Genomic DNA, 21876 nt, shown 5'->3' on the forward strand with positions numbered 1-21876 from the left:
GGGGCCTGTTCGATTCTGTTCTATTGAGAAAAAAAAAATACAGAAAAGTCATGTGTAAACACTCGTACTACTGAATAGTACCATCAGTCATACAACAGGAAATACTGAAAACTTCATCCATATCATGGTTAATCCATGAACTACAATGTATGTCTAAATATGAACACACTGTCTCTCCCCCTTCCCTTCTCTGTCAGGCACACACACATGGCCCTCTCATTCTATTCAAAATTAATTTCAGAAAAAACATCTTGGGGTCATTCTCTTCAGTTCAGTTCTATTCTGTTCAGACAAAAATACTTAATTAAGAACATCAAAAAGTCTGAACATTGATTATAATCCACCAGTCCTAATAAGTATCACACAGGAGGCCTCATCCATCAAGTGCTTAAGACAACTTCAGTCGGCTGTTTTTGTGTTTTGCAGCAAACCGCTCTACAAAGACATTTAGGTCAAGTGCTTTAGCTCTCTCTTTTTCGATACTCAGCACTGCTAAATTTGATAATCGTTCAGCACTGATTGTTGACCGCAGGTGGTCTTTAACCAGTTTCAGGACCGAAAAGCTGCGTTCGCAGCCGGCAGTGGTGACCGGGAGAACAGCTGCTATTATACAACACATGCACGGACGAGTGTGTGCTGTTTCCAGTCGCTAGTAAGCAATGTTTACTATGGTACTGACGTTGGTACTGATGAACAGCAACCTATGCAAATTAACACAACATTTTAAAATGAATCTACTAGAACTACCCCAAAGCAAAGACAAATAGCTGCTATCGCTAGTTTTGGAACTAGTTGTTAGTTAGCTATGTCTGGAACACGAATAGCGCACCATGCTAGCAGTGGATTATGCTAAAACCAAAAGCTGTATTGGCTTAGTTTACATGAAAAGGGTTTTTAATGATTTTGACCAACCTCTCCCTCCTTTGTTCATTATTTTCACGCCGCTGAAATTGCAACAGGTCACGTGAGATTACTCGTGTGGTGCTGGTTGAGACGGTGGTCGCAGTCACGTCAGGTGCGTGACTGGCAGAAAGGGCGAAACCATTTAGAAATTCCAGTGGGGGTGAGGTCGGAGGACGTTTTAAAAAGTAGGCTTCTTGGGTGGGTCAGAGAGAAGATAGTAAGCGCATTTATGTGATTAAACCACTATGTTTGAAAACTAGAATTGATACTTTAATTGGAAATAAAATGGGGTGGCAACTGGGGAGGCAAAATATATACCTGGGGTGGCAAATGCCACCCCGTGCCACCCCTTAAAACCGCCACTGGCTGCCGGAGCATGGACACTGCCATTGAATCGGTCTGCTGCCAAGAGGTCCCGGTCAACCTTGACCATCTAATGGTGGGATTAGGTTGCATAACCATGCATAGGGCATTTCGGATGCTGTGCGGCGAGAGAGAGGTTTGGAAGTGGCCATGCTCTCGCTAAGTGTGTTGTCCTCACTGCAGTGTTCTAACATTAACTTATGAATGTAATAATGAAATTATCAACTTACGACGTTGCCTCTGTGACGTTTACATTGATACAATCATGCGGTTGAACACAGAAATGTAGATATGCAAATTCGGTTAGCTTCCTCAGACTACTAAACTAAAACAAACCTATGACCCGTAAACATTAGGGTGAAAACGGCCCTTCAAAATAAGAGCTTTTTCAAAACAAAGACCATTCAGATTTATGCTTGAAAGGCAACACACTAAAAGTGACGTCCGAGCGGAGACACTGGAGCGCCCCATAAATAGCAACGAAGTTACGAGGCGAAAACGATCATTCCCCCTCCGTTTTCCTTTGATGCGTTTCAGGAATATTTCTGTGAAGACGGACTCATTGCGGAAATGCAACGAGCTGTAGGACTCTCTAAATCGACGCCACTTCGACCTGGGCGGGACTTTACGTCCTACGTCACTCTCTATGGGTTTGCATGTGTGCGCGTAGCCGTTTGTCTCAGGGATCTGTGCACGAACTCCCTTGCACTACAGATTACGAGCGTCAGTGTCGTACGCGATGGAGGGTGGGTGACATTCCTACAGTCTGTGATGATAGGCTATATTTCCACAAATGACTTACTATTACTAGCGATTAACATGACGAAACAACACGAACTAAGCTAACATTAGACTATAGCCATACCAGATAACGCCATACCAGCTAACCCTAACTATTTCTATTAAACTCTGAACCATTTTGCAACAGCCAACTGTGTGTTGGTGCGTCTTATTGCTTCCCACGTCTGCGTCTGCATCTTTCCCACTCCTGGCTAATAGTTTCAGCTTTTGTAGCCTACTGTATATCAGAAATGATCACCCTGTACCACACTGCTGACTTGTTGATGTTTTGTGAGCACTCACGCATTTCTCTAGGTATCTTAAGTTTCCTACTGGAGTCATCAAAACTTTGGACTTTGTTATTGTAAGAAATATTGTGTTTCAAAAACACTTTGTGTCTTACCCTTAGCGTTACTCTAACCTTAACCCCAGTAACATTTCTTCATCATAAACTACAAGTTACGCAAAATGGCATACAAACATCCAGTCCAATATGAAAGAAAAAAGCTAGCTTCATTAAGGAATCGAACCCCTTATCCCGGCGTTAATGAGTTGTTCTCTGACCACTAACCCATCAGGTCTTAGTACATGCGATTCAAGAGTTAACCACTTGACAATCTTTAAACTTCGGTTGCCTAGAAATTGTAAAGACAGTGATGTGTGTACATTGTGCGAGTATCCACTCGCGATGTGTGTGCAGTCCAAAATTAAAGAAAAAACCTTGCATCACTAGGGAATCGAACCCCCAATCATCAGTTGGTCGTTGGTAACTGTAAACAAAGAGATCGCATTTTGTTTAACTGCTAACTAACAAACGGGTTTATGCATTCACTGAACAAAGATTATGGAAATAAAAGACCACTTTTCCATCAGAAAAATCATCAGAACCGTTATTACCAACCCATAGACACTAAAGCCAAAAACCTTTCTCACATGCACACCCATCGCGAGTGACGGCTATGCGCACACATGCACACCCATAGCGAGTGACGTAGGACGTAAAGTCCCGCCCAGGTCGAAGTGGCGTCGATTAGAGAGTCCCGTACAAACGAGTAGGCCTACCTACCTACATATTCAAGGCGCTGGTTCTCCACAAAAAAAAGTGGAGCGCATCAAGCCTGCGCGCATCCAGCCTGCGCGCTGTATAAAAACATGCAAGTCGTGGAGGAGATAGTAGTTGTTAAACCTTTTAGATTGAGTAGAAATAACGTCGCTTCAGGCGTCCACACGAATCCTAACACGAAACCGCATAGGTCTGGTTTTTATTTGAAACCAACCTGGGACCATGGACCTATTAAAGAACATGGTTTATTAGTTTCCTAATAACATGGTTATTGAAGACATGGTTTCACAAAAAATCGTCTCCGGGTGGACGGAACCTGAAAGACATGTTAGATGCACTTTGGGAGATACACCCGCGGATGAGCATAGATGCGAGGCGAATTCACGAGTGTCACGTTTATTTTAAGTGGATGTTGGAGGTTTACTTTCTGGTGGATGTAAATGGATATTGCACAGATGCATATTGCACAGATACATCTTACTATGAAACTACTTCTTCGAGTTTAACTCCCTCTGCATCAGCAATCGGCTAGTCGGCGAACATCAGGGTGAGTAGAAAGGGACATTTGTGTAACTTCTGTTTGCAGACCCGCCGTGGTTTAATTAGCAGCTTGGAAACATAGATCTGTGATATCGTCGGAGTAAAAGTTTATAGACTTTATGGTCTGAGTGCTAGCTTGTGGCGATTGACATGACAGGGGCTATCGGAGGGTTAATCAGTTTTAAGGCTGCCAGCCATATATTAAGGGCTGGTTTCCTATCAAAGGTAGCCTGTGGAAATGTATGATTACCCCAGCTGCCTTGGCCCTATATAATTAATTTCTGCAGCCAGGGGCAATGCAATAAGATGATCCTCCTGTAGACCTGGTTGTTTTGCTTTTCCGTAGCCATTTCAGCGAGCCTCAGAGCCTGACTCATTACCTGCTATGGCTCCTAGAGCCACAGATTAGGAGTAGGTGATGGGTCCGTGTACTTTGCGGCCAATGGATTTTCGTTTTGAAATGAGAAAACCAAAATCGGGAAACGACCTGTTTCCCGATTACCATATAGAGATAGGAAAACAAAAATCCGAAAATGACCCTCATCCTCATCCTCATCGTCATCCGCTTATCCGGGGTCGGGTCGCGGGGGGAGCAGCTCAAGCAGGGGGCCCCAGACTTCCCTTTCCCGGGCCACATTGACCAGCTCTGACGGGGGGATCCCGAGGCGTTCCCAGGCCAGTGTTGAGATATTATCTCTCCACCTAGTCCTGGGTCTTCCCCGAGGTCTCCTCCCCACTGGACGTGCCTGAAACACCTCCCAAGAAAGGCGCCCAGTGGGCATCCTTACCAGATGCCCGAACCACCTCAGCTGACTCCTTTCTAAGTAAAGGAGCAGCGGCTCTAATCCGAGTTCCTCACGGATGGCTGAGCTTCTCACCCTATCCCTAAGGGAGACGCCAGCCACCCTTCTGAGAAAACTCATCTCGGCCGCTTGTACCCGCAATCTCGTCCTTTCGGTCATCACCCAGCCCTCATGACCATAGGTGAGGATAGGAACGAAGATCGACCGGTAGATCGAGAGCTTTGCCTTGCGGCTCAGCTCTCTTTTCTTTTCTTTACGGTGCGGTAAAGCGAACGCAATACCGCCCCCGCTGCTCCGATTCTCCGGCCAATCCCACGCTCCATAGTACCCTCACTCGCGAACAAGACCCCGAGGTACTTGAACTCCTTCACTTGGGCTAAGGACTCATTTTCTACCCGGAGTAAGCAATCCACCGGTTTCCTGCTAAGAGTCATGGCCTCAGATTTAGCGGTGCTGATCCTCATCCCAGCCGCTTCACACTCGGCCGCCAGCCGATCCAGTGAGTGCTGAAGGTCACAGGCCGATGATCCAATGAGGACCACATCATCTGCAAAAAGCAGTGACGAGATCCTCAGACCACCGAACTGCAACCCCTCCCCACCACGACTACGCCTCGATATCCTGTCCATGTATATCACAAACAGGATTGGTGACAAGGCGCAGCCCTGGCGGAGACCAGCACCCACTGAGAACGAAACTGACTGGCTGCCGAGAACACGAACACAGCTCTCGCTTTGGGAGTACAAAGATTGGATGGTCCTGAGGATAGACCCCCTTACCCCATACTCCCGCAGCACCTCCCACAGTTTCTCCCGGGGGACCCGGTCATATGCCTTCTCCAGATCCACAAAACACATGTAGACCGGATGGGCATACTCCCAGGCCCCCTCCAGGCTCCTTGGGGGAGTGAAGAGCTGGTAGTAGTTCCACGTCCGGGGCGAAAACCGCATTGTTCCTCTTCAATCTGAGGTTCGACGATCGGCCGAACCCTCCTTTCCAGCACCTTGGAGTAGACTTTACCAGGGAGGCTGAGAAGTGTGATACCCCGGTAATTGGCACACACTCTCTGGTCCCCCTTTTTGAACAGGGGAACCACCACCCCGGTTTGCCACTCCTTTGGCACTGTACCCGACTCCCACGTGATGTTGAATAGGCGTGTCAACCATGACAGCCCCTCAACACCCAGAGCCTTTAGCATTTCTGGCTGGATCTCATCAATCCCTGGGGCTTTGCCACTGCGGAGATGTTTGACTACCTCAGTGACCTCCACCAGGGAAATTGACGACGAAACACCATCAACCTCGAGCTCTGCCTCCAACATAGAGGGCGTGTTATTCGGATTCAGGAGTTCCTCAAAGTGTTCCTTCCAACGTCCGACGACCTCCTCAGTTGAGGTCAACAGAGTCCCATCCTTACTGTACACAGCTTGGATGGTTCCCCGTTTCCCCCTCCTGAGGTGCCGGATAGTCTTCCAGAAACACTCTCCATGGCCTCTCCGAACTTCTCCCACACCCGCTGCTAAGCCTCCGACACGGCAGCCGCTGCAGCCCTTCGAGCCTGTCGGTACCCTGCAACCGAGTCAGGAGTCCTCCAGGATATCATATCCCGGAAGGCCTCCTTCTTCAGTCGGACGGCTTCCCTGACCACCGGTGTCCACCACGGTGTCCGAGGGTTACCGCCCCTTGAGGAGCCTAAGACCCTGAGGCCACAGCTAGCCACCATAGCTTCAGCAATGGAGGCTTTGAACACCGCCCACTCCGGCTCAATGCCCCCAACCTCCACAGGAATGCCAGAAAAGCTCCGCCGGAGGTGTGAGTTGAAGATACCTAGGACGGGGGCCTCCTCCAGACGTTCCCAGTTCACCCGCACTACTCGTTTGGGCTTACCAGGTCTATCCGGAAATTTCCCCCATTCCCTGATCCAACTCACAACCAGATGGTGGTCGGTTGACAGTTCCGCCCCTCTCTTTACCCGAGTGTCCAAAACATGCGGCCTCAGATCAGATGACACGATCACGAAATCGATCATCGATCTTCGGCCTAGGGTACTCTGGTACCAGGTACACTTATGAGCACCCTTATGTTCGAACATGGTGTTTGTTATGGATAATCCATGACTAGCACAGAAGTCCAATAACAAGCAATCGCTCGGGTTTAGATCAGGGAGGCCGTTCCTCCCCACCACGCCTCTCCAGGTGTCTCCATCGTTGCCCACGTGGGCGTTGAAGTCTCCCAGCAGAACTACGGAGTCCCCTACTGGAGCCCCATACAGGACTCCATTCAGGGTCTCCAAGAAGGCCGAGTACTCTGAGCTGCTGTTTGGTGCATACGCACAAACAACAGTCAGAGTTTTCCCCCCTACAACCCTTAGGCGCAGGGAGGCGACCCTCTCGTCTACCGGGGTAAACTCCAACACCGCGGCGCTCAGCCGGGGATTTATGAGTATCCCCACACCCGCCCGGCGCCTCACGCCCTCGGCAACTCCGGAGAAGAATAGAGTCCAACCCTTATCCAGGAGTACGGTACCAGAGCTGAGACTGTGCGTGGAGGTAAGCCCCACCAGATCTAACTGATAGCGCTCCACCTCCCTCACAAGCTCCGGTTCCTTTCCCCACAGCGAGGTGACGTTCAAAGTCCCCAGAGCCAGCTTCTGCCGCCCGGGTCTGGTCCGTCGAGACCCCTGACCTTCGCTGCCACCCATGTGGCTGCGCACCCGACCCCAACGGGTCTTCCCACAGGTGGTGGGCCCATGGGATGAAGAGAGGGGGGGTGCCACGTAGTTTGTTCGGGCTGTGCCCGACCGGGCTCCGTGGCAAACCCGGCCACCAGGCGCTCGCCATCGAGCCCTCCGTCTGGGCCTGGCTCCAGACGGGGGCCCCGGGCTTCCTCCGGGCCGGGTCACATCTCCTCTTTTTCCGTTATTCCGAAAATGACCCATTTTCCGAATTTTGTTTTGATAATAGAAAACGGAAAACGGTAAAACGACCAGTTATCTGATTTTCTTTGATGTGCTTAAACATGGACATCGGGAATTAAAATACTGCGTGGAAATCTTCTTTCTCAATTTTGCGAAGATTTTTGTGTTGTGACCCGGAAGCTATCAGTAGTTGGCGGTGTATTTAATTTGGAGCCAAGCTATCAGTAGTTGGCGGTGTATTTAATTTGGAGCCAGACATCCTTGAGACGCACCTCAAAATGGCATTGCACGAATATGCAGGTTTTATTTCAGAACACCGAAATAATGGAATGTCCTGTGGGGATATCACCACTGCGTTATGCACCCAGTTTGGAACTACACGGGGGTTTTCCGAGAGGAATGTGCGGAGGTGGTGTGCAGAGCAGGGGCTTGTCAGGAACTTCTGCCCTGATAGTCAACTTGAAGTTGAAGTCGCTGAAGGTATTCTCGAGGTAGGTTTTTTTTTATCATCCACCTTTCACGATTGCCGCTTTTGTTAAACATACAAAGGAATGCTACTCTTACATAAAAAGCTGACCACAGTTATATGCAAAGTCGGGCATCTGACTGGTGCTAATGCAATTTTTGGATTTAATTCATAAACACGTTGGTTATTAATCAACAGAAAATATTTCTGTATTTTTAAAAAATGCACGTCTTAATCACATTATTATCAAATGTAACATTTAGTATAAAATTTACATTTAAACTAAGATGATTTATTATTTATAATTAAATATATATATTTAAGCAATATAGTAGGCTGCGAGTGGGGTAGGTAAGGGATATTCCCACGGGTGGTGTTCGGCCGTAGGTAACAGCAGGTAACAATATCCCTTACCTACCCCACTCGCACGAGTACTATATTGCTTTTATAAAACAATTTTATATTCAACCAATTAACATTTCAACACGAAGTTATTGATTTAAAAAATGTTAATTTCACCATTGTTTCTCCGCAACAAAAAAAAGTTCCAGTCAACGTCTTGGTTTGGAATTACAAGAACTAACAGTTATCATCAACGCGCTTTAGAATGTTTCATCGCAGAGTGATTTATTATTAGCTGTGAAAGTCTGAGTTGGGTTGTCCTGGGATATTCCAACTCATGGAACGTCTCTCGTCCAATCAGAAACAGCTTAATAACTCGATAGAACCCAATTGTTTTATAATCTGTATATATATTATGTATGCTAAACATCATACCTAACTCCCCCCCCCCCCCCCCCCCCAGACTGGATCGTCTTTTGGTCGAAAAATGATGACTGGATATCTATCCGCAAAAGGGGTTAAAGCTTCTGAAGGCAGAGTGGGCAATGTGTTGAGAAGTATTCATCAACCCTACCACATTGCAAGACAGCAGGTAAGGTCAAATAGCATTGTGTTTTCTACATTTCAATAGAACATACGAGTTGATATTCTAATCATACGAATGAAAGATTATTGAGTTTTTATTATAATGTAATTCTTATATTTTAGGGTGCCCGGAATCTGAACCCCATACCCTACAATGCAGAATACATGGGTCACAAGCTGCATGTAGATCAGAATGAGTTTGGAGTGACTCATGTTATGGCTATCGATGGTTTCAGCAAGAAGGTGGTCGGTCACTCCACCATGCCAATAAAGAACAACATCGTGATTTATGAGGAAGTGTACCGGTAAATTAACTTCACAGACTTTGTAAGGTGGAACCCAAAGTTGTCTCCTTAGGAGGACCCAGACTTGAACAAGTACATTAAAAAAGGTTAAAACCTAGATTTGTAATATGGAAATAATTAATTTGGAAAAAACAAAAAACTTTTTCCCTCTTCCAGTTTCTTAGTTCATTTTCCAGTTTTACTATTATTGATATCATTCCAATTTTGACAAAAAAATGTAATTGTCACTTTAGCTGGCCATGGCTAAGAGACTGATGCTGTTTATGTATATTTATGTTTGTCGGTGATTTATCTTCAGGCCTGCTGTTCTTTCCTATGGACTATGGGACCAGGTCAGAGTTGACTGTGGGAAAGAATTCTACCTGGCTTTATTCATCCAGGAAAAACTGGCAGAACATCGACACAATACTCAAAGGCAGCCCTACCTTCAGACACCTTCTACAAGGGTAAAATAAATGTGTTGTTAAAAATGAATCCTGGTTTCTTGCCATTGAGGCGTATTTCTAATGAGGGCAGGCAGACTGACACTATCCTTATAACCTGCACAGAACCATGTGATAGAGAGAATGTGGTCGGAGGTGAATGCTCGAGTCAACTACCCTTTGAAGACAGCTCTGGTACAGCTGGTGGACCAGGAGGAACTGGACATGGAGGACAACACATCCAGGTATTGTGTGTCAAACCTGACATGCCAGCTGGCTAGGATTGGCATCACAAATGTCGTACAGGCATGGAATGCACACAGGATCCCAGGTATGATTAATTTCATTTTACTGGCTGTATTACAGGCAGTGCTTAATTTGAGGGGGAGCAAGGGCGAGCGCGCTCCGGAAGCTCTGACGTGCGCTCCGCAAGCTGGATCTTGAGTGTGTGTGTGTGTGTGTGTGTGTGTGTGTGTGTGTGTGTGTGTGTGTGTGTGTGTGTGTGTGTGTGTGTGTGTGTGTGAGGGGCTAATACTGTGTGCATGTGTGTGTTTTGTTCAGATGTGCAGCAAGAGAGGTTGGACTTGGAGTGACGCGAGTCGGTTGAGTGATGTGTGATAAATCTGCGAGGAGTTAGCGAAAGTAGTGAACTTTATTATTATTATGGTTTTTGTGGTATTCTGGTATTGTTCTGGTTAATAATATGTATCTATTTGTTAACGTGGCCAAGTTGTCATGCCAGATTGTTGTTCTAACTAGGCCTACTATAATCTATGAGGTAGCCTATCTATTTGTTTTCATCTTTTGATGCGACGGAGATCCATTTTCAAGGACTTGGTGTATTTTGTTGTGTTGAGAATACAATGACTCAATGACGCACCTGCGAGTGCATGACATATTCCTCAACTGTTAGTAAACAACGGTAAACTTTATAACGTGTGGCTGTGTGTCTCTCCAACCTAACATATGTTTACTATTTTTTCTGCGTACATCCCCATTCACGAGGCTTTAGTAGGCTAATTTCTTGCGATGTTGAAACACCCCCCCCCCCCGCCGCTTTTTTTCTACTCGTCCTCAGCGCTCCGGGAGCTCCCACTTGACAAATTGAGCACTGATTACAGGCATAACTTGCTAATAAAGCAGTGTAAATTAATTTTGATGTTCTATTGTAGAGTTCAATCTGAAATGGATTCACAAATGTGTAGCTCAAATTGCAACACTGCAAATCCAGTACTTACTGTAGAGGGGCAGATTCAATTAGTAAAACATGTTATTAGTTAGAATCAAGTTTTTTGGACGTTGACCATGTTCTTGCTATTTTAGATGACTTCTACAGGTTTGGAGTTGAATGTAAATGAATACATGCTCAAAGCACAGACATTCATCTTTAATTTGAGGGCATTTACATTGGGTGAATTTTGTAGGAATGACCCCCATCTGAATGAAGCTTAGTCATTATTGTCAACTCCAATATGCTGTGAAAGACAACTAAAATAACAAGTCAAAACATCATTGGCAAAATGATTACCTCCCCACAAGTGTAACCCCTTTAATCTCACTACTCACTTTACTGTCTTGCAGGAAGGGGAATACCAAACGAACTGGCTAAAGAAGGGTGTCCTGCAAAACTTTCTGAGGACCTTCTGCCAGTCGGTGCAGTTGCAGCTGACCTGTATCAGCAGGAAATGGGATCAGCCTTGAAAAGAGAATCCATTTTTGGAAGTGATCCTTTCCCCTCTGAAGAAGCCCAACAATGGACTGAAACTGAGTTTGGTTCTCTCTTTGATTTGCTATCCCTCTACCAAAATGTGGTTAACCATAACTATGGCCCTTTTAAAAATGCAGTGAGGTCTCTGATTGATATCACCTCAAGACATGTGCGACCTGTTACACAGTGACCTGCAATGGTCAATGAAGAAGCAGTATACCAAAATAACATTTTATTACAACAATGATAAAGTGGAAGTTGTCTTTTTTTTCTTCTTTTTTTTTTTTTTTAAACGGCCACACAATATAAACATTACAACAAACAACATCTTTCTGGTCATGTACCCATAATAACATCCAACAAACAAACTGAGGTAGTTCCAGTAATGTAAACATAACAAACAATAACAAACAATTATCTGTCAAATCAAATCTATTCAATTATTCTCTCCTTGAAAAGTGACAAGGCAGCAGAGAGACCCTTCACTTCATGTATTTTATTTTCAAAGTCTCCTGCCCTGCATTTCAAGCAGTGGTCTGATGTGACTAACCACAGCTCCACACAGGTACGACATCCAATTATCGATTCACAGCATGTGGCGAACATGGGATCTGCCATTACAGCTGCAAGGTTAAAAAAATATAGATTATAAATTGATGCAGAAAATAACATTTAATTGTTAGTTGCAATATAGAAGGAAATTAACTGTAAGCAATCAGAAGTGTGTTTTATCGCCGAGTGAATGTTGAAGATGGCGATGAACACCCGTGACAGCTGGTCAGCGCAGTGCTTGAGGGTGGCAGGCGGCTATGTTTTGTACTGTAGAATGACCTACTGTTACATATCTTACACGTACCTTTACACACAAGACATGCAAAGGCTTCCTTTAAGGGCTGCAAACCGACATTTGCCATGATCTACTCCTTTTGAGACTTGGCCAGCTGAGACAGCTGGTTGATTGAATTAGTGACCTCTTGGAGACTCCCGGCGGCTTGCTTCTGCTGGTCAACACGTCCAAGGACCTCCTGCAGGCTTGAATCTCCATCCCTTCGACTTAAATGTATGAACAGAAAAGAAAGGATTAAAGATTTTTTTCAAATGGTGCATATGAACAAATGTTTGAATATCTTTCTGAATATTTTATGAATCTTTATTTTACTCTGTAAAAGCGTCAACCTATGAGACATTGTTGTCATATAATTGAATCATAATGACTTCATTCATGATCATCACTCAAAAAAGCAGACCAAATTAAGTTCAAATAATAATTATTCTTCCACTCTACTTTCTTTTCTTTTTCCTTTCTTAACTTTTGCATTACACTGGTATTTCCTTCAGGAAGTTTTAGTTCATATATGAATTTGCCTACAGATCAAATGTTGTATTACCTTGTTTTAGCTCTTCTCCCATTCTGAAACTCCACAAAGTCACTTTCAGGCACAGCATATATTTTTCTTGAGTTCTGTTTCCAGAACTGGGAACCTAAGAAGTCAGAAAACATTAACTTCACTTCTGTTTTTAAATGGGGTCATTGACTTTTTGGGGGTATTTCACACGGTTCCTTACGGTCTCCGAATAGGGTATGTAACATTGGTTGGGCTGTAAACAAACACGTGTTATTTATTTGAATGAAACACAGTCAGGGACATGAAATAACGTTAGCCACATTGCCAATAAACTAAACCATCACATCTACCGATAATAGAAACAGGGAGGATACGTTAGCAACAACATAATACTACAGCTTGCGGTTGTAATGAACAAAGGGTCAGAACAGCACCTTTTCAGCTACATCTTCTTAGCAAATCCTGCTTTACATACCTACCGGTTTTTAATTGTGAGATTTGCATATGAAAGAAGTGTCAATGGACTTTAAGGGTTCATTGTATGTACATTTTACCCACTGAACTGTCGTTAATCAACTGTGACAAGGTAAATTTGTTTTTTGCAATCAATGACTCCTTTAAAATCAACATTAAGGTTTATTAGAAACCACAAATTAGAAGCAAGTTTCTGATCATACAACTTACTTCTTGTGCCCTCAGAGTCCATTATTTCGTTTCCTTGGGTGTCCGTCAAGGTAATAGGCTCATCAGAGCCCACGGCATCTTGAACTTTGGCCGAAATTCGTTCAACGCAGGCCTCAGCTTCCAAAAAGCGCACAACTACTGTCCTGCAAGGACTGAGTTTCTCATTAACAATTTCTGCCAGATGGATTGACCTGGGGATAAATCAGACCGTCTTAAAATCACACCTATGGGCCTAAAATGATATTTATATATTATAGGACGAGATTTTAGCAGCAGAGATCAGTTACATATTTAACAAGTAACCTTTGGAATGATCTTCCCTGGAACAAGCTAGCTCTACTAGCTCGTGGAGTTCCAGCTCGTGGTGGTGGTGGTGGTGTTTCAGTGGAAAAACCAGACGCAGAAAAAGATGTGGCAGAAGCAGAAGCCGGTGAGGGTCGGCGCATGAACCCAAAAGCAGGAGCACCAGCAGCGGGTGGAAGGTGCTCTGCATCGCCATGGACCTCATAATGACTGCGATTAGTTAGATTAATTATTGAAAAATGGCCTGCTGGCTCTGGAAATATTGCCGTGTTGGAGTCGTCCGTGATATAAAGACTGCTGCAACTGACCTGTTTAATAGAATTAAATGAAAAATACCATAAAGGATTAAAAAACATTGTAATTCAATAGTACAAATACTAATGCTAATCCCGTGTTTCCATAACAAATATACATCACAGGTCAACATACTTAAAACAATTCATATATATATTAGGGCTGTGAAATGATTAAAAAAAAAAGTGTGGATTAATCTGTGGATTAATCATGATTTATCACATATTAACGATTTTCTCTGTATATTAATCATGACAAAAGACGGATACATACATTTAAAATGTTTTCTTTTTTCATTGATGAAAAACTAAAACAATGGTGCTGCAACTCAGCAGTTCTTTAATAATAATTATAACAATAATTAATTTTATTTGTAACGCACTCTTCAGAAGTTTGTTCAGAAGAATCTCAGAGCGCCAAGTCTTTAGCAGTTCTCTTTGCTTTTCCATATGGAACATTAATATATCATCATCCCAAAAAGAATTCGGGCTTTTTAGCTATTGTTTGGTTGAATACAAATGTTTCTTATCTTTTCAAATCAAACAGAAATGATTTGGGCTTCTTAGCCATTGTTTTAGTGGATGGTTGAAAATGTCTCTTTATTGTCAAACAACCATTGACCACACCATGACACAATCTAGTCTTCCTTTCGCCAGCTGGTGTGGCAAACTACCTTGTTCACATTCCATGACAGTAAAGCTGACGGCTTCTTTAGCACCATGTGTCCTGTGACTGACAAGTGACAACAACGTCTTTCACACGGCATCGTGGATGAAGGAGTGGCTAGATATTTGCGAGCCCTGGCAGTTAGATATTTAGCGAACTATGCTAACTAATCAATCTAGTTGAGAGAACATCCCTAAACAGTATTATTACCACTACTAGTACATCACTAGTCTCTCCAACAAATGACTTAATGTTAAAATCAAAATGTTAATGTTACCGTTTGTAAAATTGCATGTGGGAAATCAAAAAACTATTTTGCGCTCAAAAAATAGCCGCGGCTATGCTAACATTAACTCATTCTACCTGTCGTAGAATGACATGCCACCAAGCTAAGGCGCTTTGAACTGTGTGAGCATTTTTTTTGCAATGGATAAAAGTGTCAATTATAAGTTGAAAAGTAACTTCACCTGAAAAATCCTGCAAATTTTGTCTGCACACATGTCCTCTTGCTTCATAGTCAGCCGTTTGGGTCCGCGAAACAATATGAAGCCCTCCATTTCCATTCCATGCATGTAACGGTTAAGCTTGTGAGAGCAACTTCCGGGTCACAACACAAAATCTTCGCAAAATTGAGAAAGAAGATTTCCACGCAGTATTTTAATTCCCGATGTCCATGTTTAAGCACATCAAAGAAAATCAGATAACTGGTCGTTTTACCGTTTTCTATTATCAAAACAAAATTCGGAAAATGGGTCATTTTCGGATTTTTGTTTTCCTATCTCTATATGGTAATCGGGAAACAGCTCGTTTCCCGATTTTGGTTTTCTCATTTCAAAACGAAAATCCGTTGGCCGCAAAGTACACGGACCGTGATGCCAGTAACGCGTTAATTAGTAACGCGTTACTGGCCTCGGACCACTTTTTTCAGTAACGAGTAATCTAACGCGTTACTATTTCCAAACCAGTAATCAGATTAAAGTTAGTCATCAAAGACACTGTGCGTTACAATTTTTTTACCGATCGCCGATTGGATTGGGAGCGATGGTGTGGTGTGTGTGTCTGTCCGTCTGTCTGTCTGTCTGCCTGTTTGTGTGAGAGTGCGTGTGCGTGTGAAGCGTCTCTGTTACGGTTGCGGACCGACGCCCCGCCCTCATGGGTAAAACCCTCCGTTTGTCGATGGCCATGCAAATGACAATGTGTTTTTCAATGCATGGGATTTGTTTAAAATTATGTTAGTTTTGATGTGCATTTCCCCGGACGTGATTGGTTGCTGCATCGGAAAGCCGAGGATCCAGGAAGACAAAATACGGGCGGTATTAAGATAACGCGAGTAACGCGCCTAACCTGATGCTTGATCATTGTGTGATGGTTCAACGCTTCCAACGCGTCAACGCGCCAACGCAGCTAGATGAGTCCATGTTCATGCAAGTGAACGGAGCGTTCCCTCTTCGTCATAACTATCAAACCAAACATCCTTCACATTCACCGAGCGAACATTATGAAAGTAAAATGCACATTTCTCGCTAAAAATGTTTCCATAAACGCATTTAATGGCGTAACTATGTTACTATTTCCACCCAGAATAAAGAAAGATGTCGGCGGTATGCTTCTGTGCAAGCGTCACTACTCTCTGCCAGTGACGTTGGGTCAAGCTCTACGCTGATTGGCTATCGCGGCTAAGCGTCACGCGTTGGAGCGTTGAAAGTTACATTTTTTGAACTCCGGGCGTTGGTGCGTTGGGCGCGTTGCTGCGTTTACGTGCGTAATTACGTGCGTCTACCGCGTCTAACGCCCCTAACGCGACGCTTCAACGTGTTTAACGCGTCTTCGCGCCTATACCAATGGTTCCCTATGCAAAAATGCCCCTGACGCAAGTAACGCGGTTGGTGTGGCCGTACCTTGTTACTGGATTGAGGCTCTTGTAAGCTACCAGGGAACTGGGCCAGGGTAAGGTTGTTGAAGGTTATCAAAAACCGACACGCAGTTACACCTTTGTTAAGAAACACTAGGCGCACGTGTATTTTGGGAGCTTCTTTGGTTATATTCATTTCTTTGATTTGGACAGCACCCAATGGTCCTTTTCCTTTTGTATTTTTGCCTCCTCTGTTAGTGTTTAATTGATTACCCCAAGCTCCGGGTTAAATAAACGACTTTAAAAAACCGGTTGTAATTTTTTATTTTGAGGCGGCAGGGGGTGTTTTCGCAGCTAAATGTAACTGATAAAGTAACTTGTAATCTAACTTAGTTACTTTTAAAATCAAGTAATCAGTAAAGTAACTAAGTTACTATTTTAAGGAGTAACTAGTTATCAGTAATCAGATTACTTTTTCAAGGTAACTGTGGCTACACTGCTTGCCAGTGACGTAGCTGATTGTTGAAATCCAACATGGCAGCACCCTGTAACAATTTCACTGTACAATTGAATCCCTTTTAGCATGTTCAGCCATTTTTAGGTATTGTACCAATGAGAAGGCAGACAATACATCTGTTATATCAATTAAACTTCAAATTTCAGTTCAGTTCATCTTTAAAGTGTTGTAGAGCTGGCCGGTGAGCAACTGTGGAGCTGCTACAAGTCGCTGAGGAGCTGCAGGGGCCTCACTGGGGTGGCTTGCCTGACACCACACAATATGCTTTATCATACATCTTATTGCATGACTTTGGCTCTGATATCCCATGTCCTAAATGCGCTCCGTTAAACCAAAGGCTTTGTAGCCGAGAGACTCAGCTTTCTTGGTATCAATAGTTTGGGTGTTAATGTTGGTGTTGGTGCTGACTCTCAAATCAAACCTACAAAGGTGGACGATCACTAGCAGTCTGTGAGCCAGTGGTGTTGGTCTGTGGATGATGGTGTTGGTGGGGTTGGTGATGGTGTGGGTGGGGTTGATGACAGTGTTGGTGGGGTTGATGTCGTGTTGATCTGACAGTGTTGGTGGGGTTGGTGAAGGTGTTGGTGGGGATGGTGACAGTGTTAGTGTTATGGTGTTGGTCCTGACACTGACTCCCGCCCGCTGCCTGCAGGGGGAGCTGCTGAGCCCGTGTCGGTGCTGCGGCTCGGTGCGCTGCACCCACCACCCCTGTCTCATCAAGTGGATCAGCGAGCGAGGGTCCTGGGCCTGCGAGCTCTGTTACTATAAGTACCAGGTGATCGCCATCAGCACCAAGAACCCCCTGCAGGTGAGTCCTGAGCACGAGAGGGACGTCTGGGAGGAGGCTGTGTACGCATGGGAAGATCTAATAATAAAGAGAAACAATCTGATCTTTAATTGATCTTTACATCAAAACAAATCTTCTGTTAACTGGGAATCATATTGAATGAATGAGAATACGCTGAAAACAATATCCCGAGATTGCGATCTCAATCGTGGGATATTGCCCAATATTCCGAGACAGTGAACCAATCAAATTGCGCCATCTTAGGAGGTTCACGTGTAGCACCTACTGAATATAATAAGACAGCATTTGGCTGGTGGGATCATCCATATCATTTGCCCCAAAGACTCTTTTTAAAGGTCCCATGGCATGCCACACCAGGTATGGTGTGATTAGCCGGTACAAGCCTGTTTGGAAATCTGCCCCTTATGACATCACAGGTGGGCGTGTCCACCTAAATGTGTGCTGGATAGATCAGTCTACCAGCCTACCCAGTGGACTGTAGCAAACGTTGCTCATCTAGCCGTCACACATCTAGGTGGACACGCCCACCTGTGATGTCATAAGGGGCAGATTTCCAAAACGGCTTGTAACGGCTAATCACACCACACCTGGTGGCATGCCATGGGACCTTTAAGAACCTAGTCTTTGCTAACTGAAAATGTTCCCAGGCACTCCCATGGGGTCTTGCATTTCTCTCTCAGAAACACACCCAGTAGACACACACACACGTACACACAAATTCACACAGACACACACACATGTACCCACACATTCACACAGTACGCAGACACACACACATGTACACACACACCGGCAGGCCCCCACCCTTACCCTGTCCCCCCCCCCCCCCCCCCCCAGTGGCAGGCCATCTCCCTGACGATGATCGAGAAGGTGCAGATCGCGGCGGCCGTCCTGGGCTCTCTGTTCCTCATGGCCAGCATCTCCTGGCTGGTATGGTCGTCCTTCAGCCCCTCGGCGCGCTGGCAGCGGCAGGACCTGCTCTTCCAGATCTGCTACGGGATGTACGGCTTCATGGACATCGTGTGCATCGGTGAGGCGGCGTGGCCCCGGGGTCATTCAGTCCCAGAGATGGTGTCGTGTGCCCAGGCGAATGCTGGTCGCCTAGCCCAATAGGAGATTTGATGAGATCAGTTCAAGGTGCACGTTAATCCTGTCCCCAGGGGTCGCCTCAAAGGAAGGAGAGCTGGAGATAAGTCTCATTGACAGTTCAAAGTCAATAAGAAGGTGACCCAACGCCTTCACCCCACCGTCTGTGGGGCGAAGGCCCAAGTTCAAGTGGTCGACTCGTGTTGGAGATTCCTACATTCTTCCTGCTCAAGTTGTGTAGTATTTGTGTTTATAATATTGGTGTTTCCAGCTCAGCAATCAATTCAATCTCAGGCGGTGTCAGGCTCCCCAGGCAGTTATTTAAAATATGTGTGGAGAGATGGACAGGATGATGGAATTGGCTCAATTCTTTAAGGAATACAAATGTCAAATTTAAGGACTGAGTTGTTTATATGCAAGTAGAAGGCATACCGATGTTTGCAGCACAGGACTAAACATCAAATTCCTTTTCCCTGCCAACACACCCAGACCACAAATGTGCCTAGAATCTGTCACACCGAGGTCCACATTTCACCACTCGGCATCCAGTACCCTTACCTTACCCTTTCCCCCCAACTGACGGCATGTAGGCCTGTCTCCAGCTGCCTCTGTGATGGCTCTGCACCCAATGGGATGGATGTGATGATGGCATCTCACTTCTACATCTCACTTTTTGGAATCAAATAATGCTAAAAACTCCTGCCACTGCAGGCGCAGCAGATTAATTGTCTGGTTGAAGAGCTGGAAGCGTGTGCAATCATTAACGCACCTCCTCCAGGGGTTAGCTTCACACCCAGCAGACTGGGCAGGGAGGACTCCATGCCCCCCTGTCTAAACACTGACAGAGACATAGAGAGACAGACGACCAGGGAGGAAGAGAGAGAGAGAATAACCAGAAAGGAAGACAGAGAGAGATAGAGGCATACAACCAGGGAGGAAGAGAGCGAGCGAGAGAGAGAGAGGGGGGGGCAGTGACTGCAGTTTTTATATAATCATGCATTAGGAGCAAATAAGTCGAATTGTGCACTTAAATAGTTATAGTAGACAACTTGATTGTCCGCGTGGGGCAGTTGGGTTTGCGGCACAGTCGCAGTTAGTTTAGTACATATTTTAGTAATAGTGAGATTTTTGTGATTCCTAAGTGAAAATAAAAGGCCTGTCAAATATAAAGAGAGAAATCCCAGCATTGCTTGTAACAGATTGATTTCCATGTTCTTGCATTCCGGGTGCAATGAGGACGAATCAATAAGCAATCCCCAACTGTTATAAGACTTTATTGAGCAAACCCACAGAATGAATACTCACTTTTCTTCCCAAACCTCAAACCTCTTTTACGCCCCACAACTGCAGTGGTAAGACATTCACCAAGGGACTGTACCTGGAAACAGTTCCGTTTTCTTCTGTCCAGGGCTTAGCCAACATCTAAACCACTCACCTAACAAAATTCTCACAAGGTGCGTTTCTATAGAACTCCTAAAGGATTAGAAGAACTATAGCTCGCATCTAGGGGGTCTGCCTCCATAGAGGGCCAGTCGCAGTCAGATAGTAGAGATACAGGCGATAAGACAGACAACGACGGCTCTAAGAGTCCTCAACACTGCAGACTCTTTGTCTCAATGATATTCTCAACCTAGTGGTTCACCAGCCGGGTCATCATCTAACCCCTGTTCAGATTTCTCCACAGTCCTAGAGGTTCACCTGGGACAAAGTGATGGTCTGACTCCTGGTTCACCAGGGTCAGTGTGATGGTCTGACTCCTGGTTCTCTAGGGTCAGTGTGATGGTCTGACTCCTGGTTCACCAGGGCCAGTGTGATGGTCTGACTCCTGGTTCACCAGTGTGATGTGTGATGGTCTGATTCCTGGTTCACCAGTGTGATGTGTGATGGTCTGACTCCTGGTTCTCTAGGGTCAGTGTGATGGTCTGACTCTTGGTTCAACAGTGTGATGTGTGATGGTCTTACTGGTCTCTCTCCTCCCCAGCGCTCATCATCCACGAGGGCCCGTCGGTGTTCCGTATCTTCCACCGCTGGCAGGCAGTCAACCAGCAGTGGAAGGTCCTGAACTATGACAAATCTCAGGACCGCGAGGACCTGAAGGACCCGGCCTCCGGCGACAGGACTCTCTCTCCGCCGGGTCCGGGGGCAGACTCCCAGCCCCCCGGGGTGGGGGCGTCCTCCTCCACCGTCTCCCTGATGGTTGGGGTCTCCTCATCCCCGGGCTCCACCGTGACGTCCGGTGGGGGGGCGGGGCCCCAGGGCGACCCCGGCGAGGCGGCCGGACCCCCGGACCAACATGGCCCCTACAACATCCTCAACCTGCTCAGCCACCTGAGGGTGCCGGAGCCCCGCGGCCCACCAAGCGCCCCCCCCGGCGACGCCCCGCGGGAGCTGGTCATGAGGGTCACCACGGTCTGAGGGACGTGGCCCCGTCCCGGAGGACGCTGACTGAGGGGGAAGAGGAGGGGCGGCCCGGACCCGACTGCGCGGGAGGACCCGACCGCGATGTCGTCTGTGAAGTGCGGGATTGAATAAAAATCTTGTTGTTTTATTTGTAGGAATTGTTTTGCAGTTGTCATTATTTGGGTTTATATTTGGTGGTGAACCCCCAATTAGATTAGATCTTGTGTTGTTTGATATACACTGGGTCTGAAGGATTGGTCCGTCATGATGGTATGGTTTATGAAGATCACTCTATGATACGAGGCGGTACCCCTGGACTCCGTTCTGTAGTGATGGTCTGGCTGCTACCTGATGGCCGTTCGGGCTACATTCCTTCTTTCTTGGGTTCCTTTGTCTCCATCTTATGGCCTCACCCCCTGAAGCAGCTTGCAGAGGCTGCATCTTTCTCTTCCTGAGTAGCAAAATCAGATATGCTCTTTGATAAATCTTTTTTTCATGCCCATGAAAGATGCCTTTTTTCTTATCAGGTTTGCAGACGGAGCCACTTAAAAACGTGCTCCCAGCAGGAGGTCACTTAAGTGCTTACTTTCTGCAGGGAGCGGGGAACAATGAGAGGCTGCAGCCCGTCCTGACTGCTTCTGGGGTGGCGTGTTCCGTCTGAATAATCAGACTCGCCATAACAAAAAGACTGAATCATAGAATGGCAGATCTTTTGAAAATACAT

At 45.6% G+C, this 21876-nt stretch overlaps 2 protein-coding genes across 2 annotated transcripts in view; both read left to right on the top strand.

The window, feature by feature from the left end:
• Positions 1–21310, top strand: part of marchf4b (membrane associated ring-CH-type finger 4b) — a 42547-nt gene extending 21237 nt beyond the window's left edge. The window contains exons 2-4 of the mRNA XM_030342910.1: positions 17511–17666; positions 18504–18696; positions 20734–21310. Coding sequence (XP_030198770.1) covers positions 17511–17666; positions 18504–18696; positions 20734–21167 — 783 coding nt within the window. The 3' untranslated portion in view covers positions 21168–21310. The remainder of the gene's footprint in view (positions 1–17510; positions 17667–18503; positions 18697–20733) is intronic.
• On the top strand, positions 7372–12375 carry LOC115532891 (uncharacterized). The gene is made up of 6 exons (XM_030342911.1): positions 7372–7859; positions 8640–8768; positions 8885–9066; positions 9365–9512; positions 9615–9819; positions 11070–12375. Exons 1-6 carry the CDS (start codon positions 7647–7649, stop codon positions 11384–11386), a joined length of 1194 nt encoding a protein of 397 aa, XP_030198771.1. The 5' UTR covers positions 7372–7646; the 3' UTR covers positions 11387–12375.
• Positions 21311–21876: the final 566 nt, after the last annotated feature.

This window comes from Gadus morhua, chromosome 20 (assembly GCF_902167405.1).
Source record: "Gadus morhua chromosome 20, gadMor3.0, whole genome shotgun sequence".
Taxonomy (NCBI): domain Eukaryota; kingdom Metazoa; phylum Chordata; class Actinopteri; order Gadiformes; family Gadidae; genus Gadus; species Gadus morhua.

Excerpts from the sequence above, each read along its gene's own strand:
- LOC115532891 (XM_030342911.1), top strand. The coding sequence starts at position 7,647 with ATGGCATTGCACGAATATGCAGGTTTTATTTCAGAACACCGAAATAAT. Across the intron at positions 8,769-8,884 it reads ACCACATTGCAAGACAGCAG|GGTGCCCGGAATCTGAACCC; the intron begins GTAAGGTCAAAT and ends CTTATATTTTAG. Across the intron at positions 9,820-11,069 it reads GAATGCACACAGGATCCCAG|GAAGGGGAATACCAAACGAA; the intron begins GTATGATTAATT and ends ACTGTCTTGCAG.